Source organism: Eptesicus fuscus, chromosome 3 (genome assembly GCF_027574615.1).
Source record: "Eptesicus fuscus isolate TK198812 chromosome 3, DD_ASM_mEF_20220401, whole genome shotgun sequence".
Lineage (NCBI taxonomy): Eukaryota > Metazoa > Chordata > Mammalia > Chiroptera > Vespertilionidae > Eptesicus > Eptesicus fuscus.
Window position 1 is genome coordinate 106,906,946 of NC_072475.1, and position 19,831 is coordinate 106,926,776.

The 19,831-nt window shown below is 43.7% G+C and overlaps 1 protein-coding gene across 2 annotated transcripts in view; it reads left to right on the top strand.

Annotated features, from left to right (window-relative positions):
- LOC103302011 (ceruloplasmin-like) overlaps positions 1–13,062 on the top strand; it is a 74,227-nt gene extending 61,165 nt beyond the window's left edge. Inside the window, exons 17-19 of one of the 2 annotated variants that reach the window (XM_008159003.3) lie at positions 2,936–3,075; positions 8,113–8,275; positions 12,933–13,062. In XM_008159003.3, coding sequence (XP_008157225.2) covers positions 2,936–3,075; positions 8,113–8,271 — 299 coding nt within the window. In that variant the 3' untranslated portion in view covers positions 8,272–8,275; positions 12,933–13,062. The remainder of the gene's footprint in view (positions 1–2,935; positions 3,076–8,112; positions 8,276–12,932) is intronic. The other variant, XM_054714111.1, reaches the window with a different exon arrangement.
- Positions 13,063–19,831: the final 6,769 nt, after the last annotated feature.

Genomic DNA, 19,831 nt, shown 5'->3' on the forward strand with positions numbered 1-19,831 from the left:
TAAATGATAGCTTTGCTGGATGGAATAGTGATAGTTGTAGGTCCTTGCTTTTCATCACTTTGAATACTTTATGCCAATCCCTTCTGGCCTGAAGCATTCTGTTATGAAATCAGCTGACAGCCTTATGGGAGCTCCCTTCTAGGTAACTCTTTTTCTTGTCGCCTTTAAGATTCTCTCTTTGTCTTTAACCTTTGCTGTTATAATTATGATGTGTTTTGGTGTGAGCTTCTTTGGGTTCATCTTGATTGGGACTCTGTGCTTCCTAAGCTGTGATTTTTTCCTTCATCAGATTAGGGAACTTTTCAGTCATTTTTCTTTGAAGCAGGTTCTCGATCGCTTGCTTACTCTCTTCTCCTTTTGGTGTTCCCATGATGCAGATATTGTCATGCTTGATGTTGTCCCAGAGGTCCCTTCAACTTTCCTCATTTTTTTAAATTCATTTTTCTTTTCATTAATATTATTGGGTCCTTACTGTTATCTTGTCCTCTAAATCCCTGATTTGATCCTATACTTCAGCTAACCTGCTGTTGATGCCTTCAAATATATTCTTCATTTCTGGCTGATTCTTTTTTATGTTTTTTTATGTGTTTTTAAATACTCACTATCACTTTCTTTAAGCTCTCACTGAGATCATCCATTCTTTCCCTGAGTCTTTGAGCATCCTTATAATTATTCTTTTATAGTCTGCATCTGTTATCTCGGTAGTTTCCATTTCACTTAATTCTTTTTCTGGGGATTTCTCTTGTTCTTTAATATTTCTTTGTTTTCCCATTTTGTCTGCTTTTTTTTGTTTTACTCTGTGTATTAAGTAAATCTACTATGACTCCCAATCTTGTTTTCAAGGCTTTCTGATGTAGGTGCTTTATTGGCTTTAATGGCACGGTCTTCTAGATCTAGATGTTCCAGAAATGTTTCTTGTATGGGTTTTATGCCCTTTCTTAATGTAGTTGTGTTTTCAATGCTATTGGTCCATTCATGGGTGTAGTTAACTCTCAGGCTGGCTGATTATAAGTATAGACCTTGTTCACTGTGTTTAAGTCTGCCTCCCAAGATGGAGTTGTTCCCAGCAGGTTCTGGTGCCTGCTGGAGTTCCCTTTGGCTGTGCCATTTGTGTGGCTAGTTGGGTCAGTTTTGGGTGATGTTTGAAGCCCACCACTGGTTGTGTTGATTCTGGGGCACTTGGGTGGGATTCTGGGACAGGTTCATGTCCGATGTATGTAACTGGCCTTGGACTACCACACTAGTCACTGATTGTGGCTCTGTCTACTGGGCTTGCATGTGCATGGGAGGGTTCAAGCTGTGTATAAGAGTCAGCTTCCTGGAGCTCTGAGCTGGGGGCAGATCAGTAAAAGGTCCAAGGTTTTCTGAGGTTGGCACCCAACTGTTGGCTACTCCACCACCCCTGAGGTTTCCTGGACTTCCTCTAGAGCCTTTTGAAGAAAGACTGTAAAGTGGGCCCAAAGTTGCCATATCCCATAGCCCCTTTCAAGCTCATTAGGGTGGGGAATTGGATAGGGAGGAGAGGGCTAGTGAGTCTTCTACTTGGGGGCAGTATGTTCAGGCACATAATGGGGAAAATGTGGTCCCCTACTCCAGAGCCATATCACTCAGTCTCTGCTAGAGTTTCCAATTCTAGCTCCCCCAGGAGAAGTATACCAACAGTTCAGATTGGATGTAGCCAGCTCCCCTCACTGCAGGAGCAAGCTCAGCAGGGCAGAGCCACTGGGACTTTGAAAAATAGATCAAGAGAGTCCTTTGTTGAGGGTGACACCAGCAGAGCCTGTGGGAAGGGAGTGAGCTTTATGCTTCCCCTTGGCTGCGTAGCCATACCCACTCAAGCTGGACCAGAGTATCTGAGGGAAATGTAATTCAAAGGTCCCAGCTTTGAGTGGTGTTCTCTGCCCCACTTCAACCCTCCCTTGGATATCAACTCAATGTCTGGGGCCACCAGAACTTGGGAATATATAACAAAACAGTTTCCCTTTTGGAGTGATGCTGGCCAAGCCTGCAGGTGAAGGGAAAGACTGGCCCCCATTCCAAAGCTTCACAGCTCAATGTCTGTCTGAGTGTCTGCCAGTAGTTTCTCCAAAGAAAGAACGCGCAAAGGCCCCTGTTGGGTTCAGCCAACATTCCTTTCTGCCAGACTCAAGCTTGACAGGGTGGTGTCATCAGTATTTGAGGACCTAGTTAGTGGACTCCCCAGGCTGGTGCTATAAAAATAGGAATTACCAACCCTGGCAAGACGAAGCCTTAGGGTGATGTGGGATATTGACTCAGGACTGGGACCTCAGTAGCTGACTCTCAGAATTCTCTTCAAGGCCATGCCACCCAGGTCTTCTCTTTATGATTTCCATATGCCTTGAGTTGCCTTTCCTCTACCAGAGCCTGGGTGAGTGTCCTGGAGCAAGCTCCTGTGTATTGTTCCTTTAGGAGAGCACCTGGGATTCTAGTAGACTCCTTCCTCTTCCCTGCAGACAGAGTCCCTCCTGATTTTCACTACCAGATACTATGCAGGCTCTACCTCCCAGCACTGGTGCTCTGCGTTGGGGATTCTGGCATGAGACTGAGACCCCATGTTCCTCAGAGATGTCTATTGCAACCCAGATATCCCTTCAGCTTTTCAGCTGCCAGACATGGGTGCAGGAGCCAGCTCTTTTCACATCTCCACCATTCTTACCAATCTCTATATAGCTTCTTCTATAAATCCTTGGAGATAACACTCCAGTACAGCTGTCCTTCAGTTGGTCATTCAGGTTGATTGCACTATAATTTAGCTGTAAATGTGGTTTGGCACTCAGAAGAGGTGAAAGTAGTTCCACTTACTCTATAGCCATATTGAAACTCCCCATGACATTTTCTATAAGATGTTGTTGTTGTTTTTAAATACATTATTTCAAATCCTTGTATAACATAATAAAACTATGTCTACCTACAGCAATTAATGGAAGACTGTATGGAAATAACCAAGGTCTCACATTTCATGTTGGGGATGAAGTGAATTTTTATCTGATTGGCATGGGGAGTGAATTTGACCTGCACACAGTTCACTTTCATGGCCACAGCTTTGCATACACAGTAAGTACCTTGGGAAGCGCCATTTAATTCCATGGCAAGGTCACAGGACTGGAAAGGAAATGACCAAACCATGTTCAACACATATAATCTATAATATATTAGATGCAAGTAAATAATTAAGCATTTAGTTTTTTATAACTCATGGACATTTGATAAATGCTTGTGAATATGTGAAGTGCATTTCTCACTCTAATATGAATTTACTCAATAAGTAAATAGGACATTGATAATCATCTTTAGTTGTACCATTGTGTGTGTGTGTGTGTGTGTGTGTGTGTGTGTGTGTGTGTGTGTGAATCCTCACCTAAGGATATTTTTCCATTGACTTTTAGAGAGAGTGGAAGGGAGATACAGAGAGAGAAACATCGATGTGAGAGAGACACATTGATTGGTTGCTTCCCTCATATGCCCAACCAGGGCTGAAGATCAAGCCTTCAACCAAGATGCCCTTGACCAAAATCAAACCTGGGACCCTTCAGTCCACAGGTAGACACTCTATCCACTGAGCCAAACCAACTAGGGCAGTTTTACCCTTTCTATTCCATCTATTTTTTTAAACTCTCAGACATAAAACATGAAAGAAAAATATCTTGAGTAGTCATATACATTTTGCCACATTTACTTTATCCCTATATTTTTTTCCGAACCTAATTGAAAGAAAATTACAAACATCATGACTCTTCAACCCTAAATACTAAAATATGTGCATCTTAAGAATAAGGATAATCTCTGCCCCAACAACAATAACATTATCACACCCCAAAGTTAACATTAATTCAATAATATAGTCTAACATGCAATCCATTAAAATATACACAGGTGTCCCCAAAATGCTCTTTATAATTGTTTTCTTTAACCTAAGATCTAATCATTTATATATACCATTTGGTTGCTGTTGTCATATCTTTCCTAAAAATCAAAATAAGCCTTCTGCCTTTTTTGTCTTGATTTTTCATGAAATCTCATTTTTGAAGGGTCCAGGCTAGTTGTTATGTAGAATGTTTCATATTCTGTATTGATCTAATAGTTTCCTCATGATAGAATCCATGTTTAACATAATTGGCAAGAACACTCCATAGGTGATATTATGTACTTCTCATACATCATATCAAAAGGCTCTGCTGTCAATAGGTTCTAATATCAGTGAAGCTAAGTTTGATAACTTTATTAAGATAATGTGTACTATTCTCTTTATTTTAAAAGTATCATCTTCCTATTGTAATTAATAAATATTTTTTTCCTTTATTGCTTAAGGTATTACATATGTGTCCTTATTCCTCCATTGCATGAAGAGATTTTTTAAATGTATTTTATTCTTCTACTAGAGGCCCAGTGCATAAAATTCATGCACTCAGTGGGAGGGTCCCTCAGCCTGGCCTGCACCCTCTCGCAGTCTGGGAGCCCTCAGGGGATGTCCTACTGACGGCTTAGGTGGGAGCGGGCCTAAGCTGTCAGTCGGACATCCTTAACACTGCCGCGGAGGCAGGAGAGTCTCCCACCACCACCACTGCGCTTGCCAGCCATGAGCCTGGCTTCTGGCTTAGTGGCACTCCTCCTGCAATGAGTGAGATCGGGCTGAAACTGGCTCTCCAAAATCCCCCGAGGGGTCCTGGATTGTGAGAGGGTGCAGGCTAGGCCAAGGGACCCCACTGGTGCATGATCAGGGCCAGGGAGTGTTGTGGGAGGTTGTCCAGCCGGGGAGAAACTGCGGGAGGGCTCCAGGGCATGTCTGGCCCGTCTCACTCAGTCCCAATAGGCTGGACCCCAGGAGCAAGCTAACCTACTGGTCAGAGTGTCTGCCCCCTGGTGGTCAGTGAATGTCATAGCGATCAGTTGAGTGGCCTTAGCATATCATTAGCATATTACACTTTGATTGGTTGAATGGACAACTGGACACCGGACACTTAACATATTTGGCTTTTATTATATAGGATAATTTTTCACCTTGTACTTTTTAAAAAGTTCCATAGATGATCCTTGCCCAAGTCAAATTTTATAGTGGGGGTTACAAATAGTGGCTTTCTACTTCTGTCATTCCTTCAACATTTTTTATAAAACAAAAATGTGGTACTAGGTGTCAACTGGCTTTATTATACCTTTTCATATGATTTTTACCATCTGTTTCTATTTTATGTATTTTTAATCTCTTTATATCTTCTGTATGAATTGCTTTCTTTCACCCCATATGTTATACTTCTCCTTAATTTTTTTTTTTTACTGAACACTTTTGACTGGCCATTTCTCTCATTTATAATAAGTATTTTCAATTTTATCCTTCCCTTTTTCCATTCCCAATTTAGGATTGTTTATTTACTTAAGAAGCATTTTCTTTATTTCCCACTCTAATCCCTTTTATAAACATCATTGTAAAATTGAGGACCAATTATATTTTATGCATTTGACACCTCCAACATTTAATTTAACCATTTGGCATAATGCACTCCATCTTTTCCACACTGATAGAAGTTCCACATAAAGCTTTCTGAATTCTACATGTACTATGCTCATAGCTTCTTTAATGCTCAAAGCTTATCATAGAAATCAATTAAATGAGTACATGACTTAATTTACACAAAGTTTTACTGGTGTGTTGCTTTCTTTCCTATCCTTTAGTAAACACATTTATTCCTGTTCAACTATTTGGGGACTTAAAAACATTTTTATTGTAGGGAATTTTTAAAAATATATTTTATTGATTTTAGAGAGGAAGGGAGAGGGAGAGAGAGATAGAATCATCAATGATGAGAGAGAATTATTGATTGGCTGCCTCCTGCATGCCCCCCACTGGGAACCATGCCTGCAACCCAGGCATGTGCCCTTGGCCGGAATTGAACCTGGGACCCTTCAGTCCGCAGGCCGACACTCTATCCATTGAGCCAAACCAGCTAGGGCTGTAGGGATTTTTATATAATAAAGTAGATAGAATAATACAATACAATCCTTTACCCATCACCCAGGTCCAACAATCATGACCTTTCTGTAGTTGCACCTATGCTCCCCATATATTTTAAGGAAAAGCCTAGATATTAAAATTGTTATTAATTTCATAATTGTTTGTGTTGGACTTTAAAATTTAGATAAAAAATGCTATTAAAATTTGGCTAAGTTCTCTACAGTATATTTGATGTTCAGTTCAGATCAGCTTAATTCAGCAAGTGCCTCTGAAGTTTTTGGAGCTATGCCAAGTGTTGTGTAGTGTTACACTTCAGGGGCCACATCTATATAAGTGATTATATTAACAGAGGTCAGATTAAGTGGAATTTATAATAACATTTCTATAATGATAATTATAGCTAATCTTTATTTAGTACTGCCTATGTGCCAGATGCTATGTGTAATATTTTGCATAGATTTCTTATTAAACCCTAACAACTTCCTTATGAGATAGGGGAATAAAATAAAGGTTTAACAAGATAAATAACTTTCCTACAAACAAGAAGTGGTAGAAATAGCATTTGAACTCCTGGATCTCATGCCAGAACCCCTCACTCTTAACCGCTTCACAAAACTGCCTTCCTTAAGAATGATCCTATTTATACCACAGAGCCTAGGCCACCACCTCTCCACTGTAGCCACTTGAACTGAACTCCTCACAAATGATCACAAGATGATCCAGGGAAGGAATTTAATTAGACCAGCATTAATACGGCAGCTGGGCTTTACTCCCTGGAACTCCTCAGGGGGCAAACAGCCGCCCTCCAGGGTTACTAACCTGGTCTTGGCACAAGCCAGCTAGTCGTCTCCTGTTTCCTAAGGCTACAGTACCAGGTACATATTGCCTTGGACAATTGTCAATTCTTAGTTAAAATTATTTCCCATTGTGCTCTACATCTTAAAATGTATCTTGTTATCAATATTACTGTAACCTTAGCAAAACTGATCTTCCTCAATAGCAGTGACTCAAGCTTGCACTTTGCATCCAATGGGAAATGGCTCCACCTTCCTCCTCTGTACCTTCCAATGTCTCCACGAGTCTTGAGAGCCTACATTTCTTCTAGTCGCCTCCAGCTCTCATTTTCTGCTTCTGTTCATCTCCCTTACCTCTCACCTCCTGTGGCTGCTATTTTCTCATCTCTCATTGATTCTGATTCTCCTAAGTAACCACAAAATCAAGGCCATTGTGGGTCACAAACTTTTAGTGAAAATTTGAGGATAAATAAAGGCTTTATTTTTTTTCAATACTGCACAGTAATGGCAAGCATTTATTTGATATTAGACAACCCGTATCTTCAATTACCCCCTCACCATGCATCACTGAGAGCTTCTGCCTCTCCTGCTTGTCACCCTCCTTCTCAGGACTTCTTTCCTGCATTCTTCCCCTCCAGACTCTCTTGACATCTCTTATCTCTCCAAATCATTCTGGACCCTATCTTGAGCTACTCTCTCCAATACATCCCTCATCTTCCAAATGCCTGCTATTCTATTATGGAGAACAACTCATCTCCCTCTTGAATCCTCTTTCTAATCCATATGGGCCAGGACCTTGAGCTTCACCTTTCAAAATCAAAGTAGCCTACCTAGGAAGTAGTCTCTTAAATATCAAATTCTCTATTGGGAAGAGAAATTCACCATGCAGGCCCTCAGCCCTCAGCCCCAATCCCCGGAAGGCAGATGGAGCTGCAGGAGCCAGGTGAGTTCCTTTCTGTCCCATAACCATGAATTTTTCTGATTACATCCCTAGTAGGAACATTTCAGTTAAAACCTTCGGGATTTGTGAAACCAGATGTTTTCTGAAATCTAGAGCATTCTTCTGTAGGAGATGCTGACAAGACAGCTAACACCGACACGGACACAGAAACCCTTTTAGAGTGAGGTGTTTTCCCTGTGGCCCGTCTATCACGGAAATGTCCTGGGACTTGCTCCTCCTCCAAACCCTCAGCTGTACTCAGAGGAGACGTGCAGCAGCACATAGCGCTTCCCAGCTGTCCTTTAACAAAGTCCGTCAGAAGTGGGGTGTCGGAGAAAATGGTAAAATGTGTAAATGGCTGACTGGTACCTTTTATAAGCTATTTAATGATGTTTTGTCTCCTTCTTAAGGATTCTGGACTGTATCGCTCTGACGTTTATGACCTTCCTCCTGGGGTCTATAAAACTGTAAAAATGTATATGAGAGATGTTGGGACCTGGTTATTTCATTGCCATGTTAGTAGTCACCTTGATGGTGGAATGGAAAGCACTTACACTGTAATGAAGTAAAAAGGTAAGCTAAATTAACTGGAAGTGATCATATTTAGATAAACTTAATGTTTACATAAGGATATCTAATCCATTGACTATGTGATGTGACACACCACACTTCCATTCAAAGGTTAGTGTTTTGAGATGACCAAGAAACTCTGGCTTTATTTTTATGTAACTATTCCTGATCTAATAAAAGACACTCTGGTAAATGTAATTTCCAGATTCACATAATAAATGATAAGGACAATTCGTAGAACAGGAAATACAAATGGCAATTGAACCTATAAAAATGTTTAATGTTCCTAATAATCAAATTATTTAAAAATCAGATTTAAACAACAATAAGATACCTTTTTGAATGAGAAAGCTGTCAATTTGGCAAAGATTTGATTTTTAAATTTTCCAATCAATAACTGTACATATTACATATAGTTTTGGGAAAGTATACAATGTTTCCACAGCTCTCAAGAAATATAAAATAATGATTCCATTTTTTTTTCACATTCAAGCAACATTTTATTTCCTCTCATTCATATCTTTTTCTACATTTTATTAGCAACATCAGTGTGAAAATAGTATCTTTGTTACTGTGATTTTCGTCAGTTTCTCAGTTACTTAGGCTCTCCATGAAAGTCATTATTGTTTGATCTTTTGATACAATTCTAATATTTGGACACACTAATTCTAATAATTTGACCAGGCAATTGATCTCATAAAATTATCAACAATGCTAAAAAAACATTTATTGCTATGTTATTTCATGCTAATGGAAAACTGAAAACAAGCAAATCATTTACACTAAGTTTTGCTACACTTATTATCTAAAGTGCTATCTAACATAAAAAATCATGCCTTAAAATTTTAATGGAAAAATGCTTACAATATAATATTGAGTGATAAAAAGTCTACATTTGAAGTATTTGAAATATTATTCAAATTCTCTATATATTACATGTATATTATATGTCATAATATAAGACTGAACAGAAATTACTGAAATATTAATGGTGACTCTCTCTAAGTGGTAAAATTATGAGTGAGGTTTATTTTCTTATTGTACTTTTCCATTCCTTTCAAGGTTACCTTAATGTTTAAATTACTTTCAAAATCAGGAAAACTAATAAATACTAGAGGCCTGGTGCACAAAATTTGTGCACTGTGGGGGGGTTTCCCTCAGGCCAGCCTGCTCCCTCTCACAGTCTGGGAGCCCCACAATGGATCTCCCCTGCAGAGAGAGGCCCTGCCCACCTGCCGCAGCCTGCTGGTCAGTGGCCTGGGCCTCCCTCTGCGGGGCAATCATGAAGCTATGGTGGGCCCCCCGACCAATCACATCGCACCCGCCTTGGCTGGCCTCATGCCAGTGGGTGTCATAGCATGGTCATCTGGATAGTCATTCTGCTGTTCAGCCATTCAATCAATTCTCATTTATTATTATAGATATACCCTGAGTGGCCAGATTATTATGATCTCTGAATGCATAATAATCTGGCCACTCCATATATATATAACTAGAGGCCCGATGCATGAATTTGTGCATGGGTGAGAGATCATAATAATCTGCCCACTCAATGTATATTATATGCTATTTTAAGTATGTTGTGCAGCTCTGGAGTTCTGTGGATGTTTTCCCTGTGGGTGCCTTGCAGGACTGAAGGCACAGAGCAGCTGAAGTGGGAAGGAGGTGCAGGTGGACAGTGCCTCAAAAATCTTCTCTGAATATAAGGACCACATTTCTCACAAAACCACAAACTTACTAGCCTAAAATATAATTTTACCTATAGCATTATATTAACACCATTAATGATATATTGCTAATATATATATATATATATATATATATATATCTTATCTAATAGAAGAGTAATATGCAAATTAATGATCATTCTGCTACACTTACAAGCCACGCCCACCAACCATGCCCACCAGCCAATCAGGAGCGAGTATGCAAATAAACCCAACCAAGATAGCTACGGCCATAGAGAACAGGAGGGAGACTTGAGTTTCCCCAGCAATGGAGGAAGCCAAGCGTTCAGCCTGCCCTTGCCAGCCTAGGCCTCCACTCCAGGCTACAAAGTTTCAATGATAGAAGATACATAAATCAAAACAGAAATGGCGGCAGCCACGGAGCTGGAAAGAGCAGGAAGCTAGGGTTGTCCCCAGCAATGGAGGAAGCCAAGCTTACGCTTAAGGCTACAAAGTTTCAATTATAGAAGATACATAAGTCCTAACAGAAATGGCTGCCACCACGGAGCGAGCAGGAGGTTTGGCTCCACTCCAGGCTACAAAGTTTCAATTGTCGAAGATAAATAACCCCAGATACTAGGGCCTCCGCTTGGGTCGCCAGGGGGCATGGCTGGCCTGCAAACCACCACAGGCCCCTCGCCCAGGCCACCTCACGCCCCAAGGGAACCCCCACCCTGATCTGGGACATCCTCCAGGACAAACCAGCCAGCCCCCACCCGTGTACCAGGCCTCTATCCTATCTAATAAAAGAGTAATATGCAGATTGACCATCACTCCAAACACACAATATAGCTGCCCCCATGTGGTCAAAGATCCTGCCCCCATGTGGACACAAGATGGCCACTACAAGATGGCCTGCAGGGGAGGGCAGTTGGGAGGGACCAGGCCTGCAAGGGAGGGCAGTTAGGGGTGACCAGGCCTGCAGGGGAGGGCAGTTAGGGGAAAACAGGCTGGCAGGGGAGTGGTTAGGGGGTGATCAGGCTGGCAGGCAGAAGTGGTTAGGGGCAATCAGGAAGGCAGGCAGGCGAGCAGTTGGGAGCCAGCAGTTCTGGATTGTGAGAGGGATGTCCAACTGTCCGTTTAGGCCCAATCCCACCGGATCTAGTATAAATATATACTAGAGGCCCGGTGCACAAAATTCGTGCACGGGAGGGTGGTGTCCCTCAGCCCAGGCTGCACCCTCTCCAATCTGGGACCCCTCAAGGGATGTCGGATATCCCTCTCACAATCCAGGACTGCTGGCTCCCAACTGCTCGCCTGCCTGCCTTCCTGATTGCCCCTAACCGCTTCTGCCTGCCAGCCTGATCACCCCCTAAACACTCCCCTGCCAGCCTGATTGATGCCTAACTGCTCCCCTGCCAGCCTGTTTGCCCCTAACTGCCAACTTTCTTTAGGCATTTTCAAGATGTGTCTTTCATAGGATATGGATTTCTTTATTTATTTTTTATCCTCACCTGAGGGTATGTTTCCATTGACTTTTAGAGAATGTGAAAGAGAAAGGGGAAGACAGAGAGAAACACTTTGATTGGTTGCCTCCTGCATGAGCCCTGATCTGGGCCCCGGCCAGGGAGGAGCCTGCAACCTAGGTACATGCCTTTGATCAGAATCAAACCCAAACCCTGCTATCTGCAGGCTGAGGCATTACCCATTGAGTCAAACCGGCTAGGGCAGGATATGACATTTCTTAGCCTTCCAGCAGCGGACCTTCATTTTTTTCTCCAGAAGTGTGGTGGAAAAACCCTAGATCACCTTTATGGATTCTTATTACCCAAGTTACTAAGAATATTACCAGTGGCATACAGGAAGCTTAGCCAATGTGCAGTCAGAAAAGGTGTTTCCTCTATAGTTCACACCAATGGAGGGCTGGGCCCTGCCCAGGCCTAAAGCCTTTGGCCGAAGCTTTAGGCCTGGGCAGGCCTTTCCAGCTCCCTCTGATCACTGTCTCAGCCCCTGCCCAGGCCTGCCCAGACCGAAAGCCTCTTGGACAGGAGCGGACCCCAGCTCCCTACAATCAATCGCAGGGGGTCCGCTCCTGCCCAGGCCGAAAGTAGACCCCCAGCTCCCTGCCCAGGTGATCAATTGCAGGGGGTCCGCTGGTATACCAGGCCAAAGCAACCCCCAGCTCCCTGGGATCGATTGCAGGGGATCCGCTCGTGCACCAGGCCGAAAAAAACCCCAGCTCCCTGCAATCGATGGCCGGGGGTCTGCTCATGCACCAGGCCAAAAGCCTCCAGCGGGGGCTTTTGGCCTGGAGCCGGAGCAGACACCCAGCTCCCGCTTTCCATGACAGGGGAGCTGGCCCCGCTTTAGATGGCAGGGGGTCCGCTCGCCATGCCCACCATCCAATCAGAGCAAGGAGCTGGGTGTCTGCCACGCCCACCATCTATCGAAAGCCAGGAGCTGGGTGTCCGCTCCGGCTCCAAGCCAAAAGCCTCCAGCGGAGCAGACCCCAGCTCCCTGCAATCCGTCGCAAGGGGTCAGCTCAGGGAGCCTATGTATGCAAATTAACCACCATCTTGGTCGGGTTTATTTGCATACTTGCTCTGATTGAATGGTGGGCATGGCTTGGCTAGTGGGCGTGGCTGGTGGGCATGGCTTGGGCATAGTGAATATTATGGTCAATTTGCATATTACTGTTTTATTAGGTAGGATTAATCATACTCATTCCTAGTAAAAGAGACTTGGGTGTGGTGTCCAAGATCTAAATCTTCATTTATAGCACTGTTTCTTGGGGAAACATTTCAATTAACATAAAGCCAAACCTGGCTCATTCTACAGGACTTCTGTCCACATGGGAGAGTGACAGCAATGTTGCTACTGATTTTATGGCTAAGCTTTCTTGTTGCACAAACAATGATAATTCTTTTACTTAAAGGTATGTAACTATTTTACTTAATAATCCAACTTAGAACTTGAAACTTTCTTTTCGACAGCAGAAATATCTCCCTGAAGTCAGAAGTCCAGCTGCTGAGGAAAAAGCTCCAGGGATGAAGGAGTCCAGGAGGGCTGGCTGAGACTTTGATGGCAGTGTACCAAGCAAACTAGCTTGAAATAAAAGTTTTGTTGGTAAATTCTGTGTGTGAGCTGCCTTTTCTTTCTGTAAATTGTGTCACAGGAGTAGAATCTGTGAAGTTGCAACAAAGCTTTTAATCAACAGCAGTGGGAGTAGGTCAAAGGGATAAAGAGAGAAGGCTCAAACTGAAGTCTAGCTCAGAGAGAAAAAAATACACAATCCAAGATTCTCCCATAAACTGCAACATTTGCAAACCTTGAAAAGAATGAAATTATCATATCATGGATAAGCATTTAAATCAGTCTCTAAAGTGCACATTCATATATGAAAGACTGCAGGTTATAGAATGTGTAAGTGCCAATTTTCCAGAAGCAAACTAGGACTCATGCTATGACTCTGTATCTAGCAATATTAACAGTGGGGATGTGTCCTGCTATCCTACCTTATAATAGAGAAACATGCAAATTGACCGCACCTCCGCTATGCCCATGATTGGGCCTGCGAGAGGCTGGGGGCGGGACTCCAGGAGGCCTTTCCGGCTGTTGAGAAGACCAAGATGGCGGGGTCCAATCCTCTTAGTTCCGGGGGTCCCGGGCGGCAATCGCCACCCGGGGGGGTGTGGCCGGGCCCAGCCGGGCGCTCCGCGGGTGATCCAGGCGGCAGGTGGTGATCGCCACCCGGGGGGGCGTGGCCGGGCCCAGCCGGGCGCTCCGCGGGTGATCCAGGCGGCGATCGCCACCTGGGGGGGCGTGGCCGGGCCCAGCTGGGCGCTCCGCGGTGATCCAGGCGGCGATCGCCACCCGGGGGTGGGCGTGGCAGGACTTGCCAGCCGCTCCCAGGGTCCCTGGGAACATTGCAGGCATGTGGTTGCTGAGACCCAGACCAGGCCTCTGGCCACAGATTCATAGCTTTGCGGAGACCTAGGGCAGGGATCTGCTTCATCTGCAGAGAGACAGAGGTTCTGCAGTGCCCCCAAGACGTGGGTGGGCCCAGCCAGGGATCTAGGGGCATGGAAGGACTCCTGGCAGAGGGCAAGGACCCTCACCCCTGAGGCGGTGGTTGAGGGGTGGAGCCACCTCAGTGAAGGGGTGCTGCACTGCAGGGTACTGGACTGACTGACATGATTCAGAGAAGCTCCCAGTGCTAATGGGCCTCGCTCAGGCGGCCTTCACACTTCAGAGGCAGTGACTACTGCTCCTGCCTTCACCCAAAAGCAAGCTCGCTACACCCTGCCCCATAGCAGAGCATGCCTAGGCAGTGAGTGGGAAGCCTTCCACCTGCTTCGGAGAAGGGGGGGCAATAAAGAATGGGGGGAGAGGAAAGAATGTGGAGCATCCGCAATGAAGAGGTGCTTGAGAAAGAGGCTGGGAAGCCTGACTGGAAGGTTTGTTCTGTTTGCTGGGCTGCTGCCCCTTAGGAAGCGCAAAGAGCATGGCTCTGAGGGCTTCCTGTGTGCTCTGAGGGCTTCCTGAGTCAAGTTCCACAGCCAACTGGAATTGGCCTCAGTTTCCTGGTCTGTAAAATGGATGAAGTGTGTCCCAGTGCCTTCACTGATCTTTGATGGCCAATTGAGATACTATATAAAGAAAATGAGGGAAGAAGTGAGAAAGAAAAGGAAGGACAAAAAAACACAAAAGAAAGATTGAAAGGAACCTGTAAACCCATTGTCACTTAAATAGGGAATATAGTCAGTAGTGTTGTAATGATGGTATGATGCCAGGTGGGTACTAGAAATATCGGGGAACACTTTGTAAAGTATATGATTGTCTAACCACTATTCTGTAACTAATATAAAACCTGAAACCAATACAAAATAATGTTGAATGTAAAGAAATGAAAATTGGAGTGAAATTTTTATGAATTTCAAAGATTAAATAAAAGCTGTAAAGGAAGGAAGGGGAGAATAAAAAGTGTCTTTCATTTTGCCACTTCATTACAAAGACAGTTGTCTTTATGTGGTGCTTTTATGCTTTTCTAAGTCATTATCTCATTTTAATTTCCGGGCAACTTAAATACAAGATAAGTATTCCCTCCACTATTCAAAGAAAGGAAATCTTGGTGTCTGGTCCTAATGATTCAATCGTCAAGCCCTTATTGTAAAGCAGGGTTAGTAAAATTTTCTGTGCAGGGTCATATCTATACTAATAAAAGCCTTGGGGGTGATCAGGCCAGCAGGGGAGGGTATTTGGGGGCAATCAGGCCCGCAGAGGAGCAGTTAGGGGTCAATCAGGCCAGCAAGGAAGCAGTTAGGGGGCAATCAGGCAGGTAGGTGAGCGGTGAGGAGCCAGCAGTCCCGGATTGTGAGAAGGATGTCCAACTGCAGGATTAGGCCCGATTCCACAGGAATCGGGCCTAATCCTGCAGTTGGACATCCCCCGAGGGGTCCCATATTAGAGAGGGTGCAAGCTGGGCTGAGGGACACCCTCCCCAGTGCACGAATTTCGTGCACCAGGCCTCTAGTAAGTAACATAAAAACCAAACCAAGAAGGAATTATCAATGGTGTTTGTTTCAATTTTTTTTTTTAATTAGGAGGTAGATGGCTGCCAGGGTTAGTTCAGCAACTTGGTGATGTGAGGGCCAGTGTCTCCAATTCTCTTGGCCTTTCCCTCATGACTATTGTCTCATGGTTTCAAGATGGTTGCTACAGCTCCAGATATTACATCCAGGTTGAAGACAGAAAAGAAGGGGGAAAAAGTAGTACTAAATCACATCTTTTATCAGGAAAACATCAAGTCTGCTGAGGAGCTCTAGCCAACTTCTCCTGATGTCTCATTGGTCAAACCCCTAATATCTGGCTACTGCAAGGAAGTCTTGAAAAGAACTTTTGTAACCTCTATAGTGGAAATAACAGGAAGAAGGAGTTGGGAATGTCTTGTGGGTTGGCTAACAAACAGCTTCTACCTTAGACAGTAAGTAAGAATATTTCAAATCTAAACAAAAAGTTCAACCTAAAGTTGAAACCAGCCCTGGCCAGTGTGGTTCAGTTGTTTGCGTGTCATTCTGTGCACTGAAAGGTTGCTAGTTTGATCCCCATCAGGATACATACCTGGGTTTCTATGTTTCTCACATCGATATTTCTCTCTCTCTCTCTCTCTCTCTCTCTCTCTCTCTCTCTCTCTTCTCTCTCTCTTTCTCTCTCTCTCTCTCTCTCTCGTCAATTTTTAAAACTCTAAAATAAAATAATTAATAAATTACGAATTAAATAAAAATTGAAACCAAAGTCAGAGTTTTCATTCTTTTTACTTTTTTAACTTCTTAATTTTGTAATACATGAATTCCTGGAGTATTAAGGAAATCCCCTGACATATAATTTCACCCCAAAAATACATCAATATGTATCTCCAGAAGAGGACTTTTAAAAATTAATATACTAATAATTCTACTATCTATGTGACAAGCACTATGCTAAGTGCCTGGGATTCAATACAAAACAAGGAATAATCATTGGCCCTAAGGAGGCCCAGTCTAATTGAGGAGACAGTCACATAAACAGATAACACTGATATAAAATATGTATCAATCATGTTTTTTATTTTTAATATTTTATGATGCTTTGACATCTTTGGCGGGCCTTGCTATCTGGGGAGAGACCGCCTCTCCCAGACTAGTTAATACCTAGAGATAGTTAACAACCTGTAGGTAAACCAGGCTTTCATATGCAAACCAACCAATCAAAAATCCATACCTCAGTTGGTTGGAGCTTCATCCAGTATAACAAAAGTTTGCAGGATGATTCCTGGTCAGGGCATATACCTAAGTTGCAGGTTCAGTCCTCAGCTGGGGTGCATACAGAAGGCAGCTGATTGACATTTCTCTCTCACATCAGTGTTCCTCTCTTCTTTCCTCTCTCTCACAAATCAATGAAAACATATCATCGGGTGAGGATTAAAAAAAAAAAAAAAAAAAGTCCATACCCCCAACTTTAATTCTCACATACCAAGCTCCTATTTCCCCTACCCTAATCAACCAAAGCCAAATACCAGACAACTAGAGACAGTTCCTATGCCCCCAAACTGGCTAGAATTTTTATTATTATTACTACTACTACTAGAGGCCCAGTGCATGAAATTCATGCATGGGGGGAGGGGGTCCACTCAGCCCAGCCTGCAACCTCTCCAATCTGGGACCCCTTGGGGGATGTCCAACTGCTGGTTTCAGTTTCAGCCCGATCCCAAGGATCAGGCCGAAACTGGCAGTCAGACATCCCTCTCACAATCCAGGACTGCTGGCTCCTAACTGCTCACTTACCTGCCTGCCTGATCACCCCTAATTTACCCCCCTGCCAGCCTGATCACCCCTAACCACCTCTGCCTGCCAGCCTGAGTGCCCCTAACTGCCCCCCCCCCCCCGCTGGCCTGGTTGCCCTTTAGTGCCCCCCCTGCTGGCCTGCTTTGTCCCCAATTACCCCCCTCTGCGGGCCTGGTCGCTCCCAACTGCCTCCCCCTCCCCCCCACTGGCTTGGTCACCCCAACTGCCCCTCTTGCCGGCCTGATTGCCCCATGCAGCCTGCTGGTCAGTCGTTTGGTCAACCCTCGCTAACCCCCCTGCCAGCCTTGTCTCCCCACGCAGCCTGCTATTTGGTTGTTACTGTGAGGGCGTCGTGACCAATTTACATATTACCCTTTTATTAGTATAGATTATTATTATTATTATTATTTTGTTGTTTTTGTTAATCCTCACCCAAGGATATTTTTTCCATTGATTTTTCGAGAGAGCGCAGGGAGGAGGAAGGAGAGATGGGGAGAGAGAGAGAGAAAGATTGAGGAGATACATTGATTGCTTACCTCCCATACACGCCCTAACCGGGGCCAGAATTGAACCTTTGACCCTTTGGTGTGTGGGCCAATGCTCTAACTATTGGGTAACACTGACCAGGGCTGGAATTACTGAAACTAGCCAATCCTAACCATGTTTACTCTTCCCTGCCTAGCCTTTCTTGCAGAAACCCCAATTAAATTTGTGGCCTATGCATCCCACTGGCTTCTACTTATGCCTCCTAAAAAAATCTGCTGCCTCCTGCAAGACCTGTGTGCTCTCCTTTCTACAAAAACTGGAAGTGACAACAATGGCTTTGGCCTCTGCATGTCATCACTCAGTCACCTTTTATAAATTAAGAACTGGCACAAATAAAGTGCTAAGTGCTATGCAGAGTGGACTATCCCAGAATAGCGGTATAGAAGCGAGAGGTAATGAGGTTAGGGATGATAAGGGAGGAAAGTCACCCATTGAAGTTCTATGCAATCAAGCTTCATGTATAAGTTATTCTTTAATCTTTTGCGAAAAGAATTCTAGTATTGTGCTTCTTATCCATTGTTAATACATCATATGCTTTGATTTCCACTTCATTCAACATAGTGAGAGAACAAAATTGAAGGAGTAATTGGAATCCATACACCATTTTTTAAAAATCCCCTTTCCCATAGAACTGTAGATGGCAACACTAGCAGGCTGTCTTTGGCTGGATTAGAGTCTGAGCTTTCTCTCTTCCCCTGCTTGTGACCCCTCTGCATGCCAGGAAATGATGAGTAAGGCCTTGACCCACTCGTGGGCAACCAAAGGGGTGGAGATAATGATGACATTATCTGTGTCATCATTCCCTAAATAATCATGAACTGGACAGTCACACTGTGCAAGGTCAATTCAGTGGACTCATTATCAAAGTTCTGTATGTGACCATACTCACCTGAAAATTACAGTTACAGAATTTTCTGTGAAAAAGATAACACTATGGTGATCTGACTGGCCCTGGACAAAATGACCTGCTATTTCATACCCATGTCTCCCTCTCACAAAGGGAAAGACTGTCTTTGCTGGTTTGTTCTTAATAATTCTGATGTTGTGGAGGAGGAATAATGGAGGTAATTTGCATCTTGCCCAACAGAAATAAAGCTTATATTCTGTAAGGACAACTGCTTCTTTGATTTTAACTATTATCAACCCCAGAATCTTGATTGCTAAATGCAGATAAGTCTCGCCTAGACCAGGAATCTTAAAATGACAAGAAAAGAAATTGTGGACAATGATTAAAACATGTGCTATGTAACCCAGGTTACTAAACTGTTGACTTAGGCATATAGTAATCATTTATAACAAACCTGGGGCTCTGAGGTAAAGACCTGACAGACAGCTAACAGGCTGGCTGTTGGTCCAATCCAGATTCCTCTCTTCTATTATTTCTTGCAATACTCTGAGTCTCTGAGCCACAGCTGGTGGCTCCTACCTTCCATGCTGGTTGTGAGCATTGTTTTGAACGCAGAAATCCTCAACAGCTACATTACTCAAAGTTCACTTTTAGGTACCAACTCTGGACTCACCATAAAGAGGTTTGTAATGTTAAAGGTGGCCTTTCCTCTTATTCAGACAGGCCTGAGGCTCCGAACATTCTCCCTATTTCCTGCCACACAGCAGCTGCCTGCTTTTTACCAGGAAAAGTAATGATCATGGAACAGGACAGAAATTTGGACATCATGCCCCTCCCTCATTACAGCCTAAAATGGAGATTCTGCTGAACTTGCCATTTCACCACAGGTGTGAATGTTAGGTCTGATCAAATAATTGAATCAATACCCGTTCCCCTAGGAACTGACCTTTAGGCCACTTCACAATGGACATTTCACTTGCTTAGACCACATTCACTTGCTAAGATGGTTATCTCTCCCCTCCAGACTTCCCAGAATCTGGACCTGCATGGAGAATTCTCCGCCCAGAAAAAGCCCACCTAGAGTCCTTTAAAAAAACTCGGACTCCCCATTTTTGGTTCCAGGAACCATTTGGGGGCTCAGCCCATCTGGGTTTTCATATGACCTAATAAATTCATA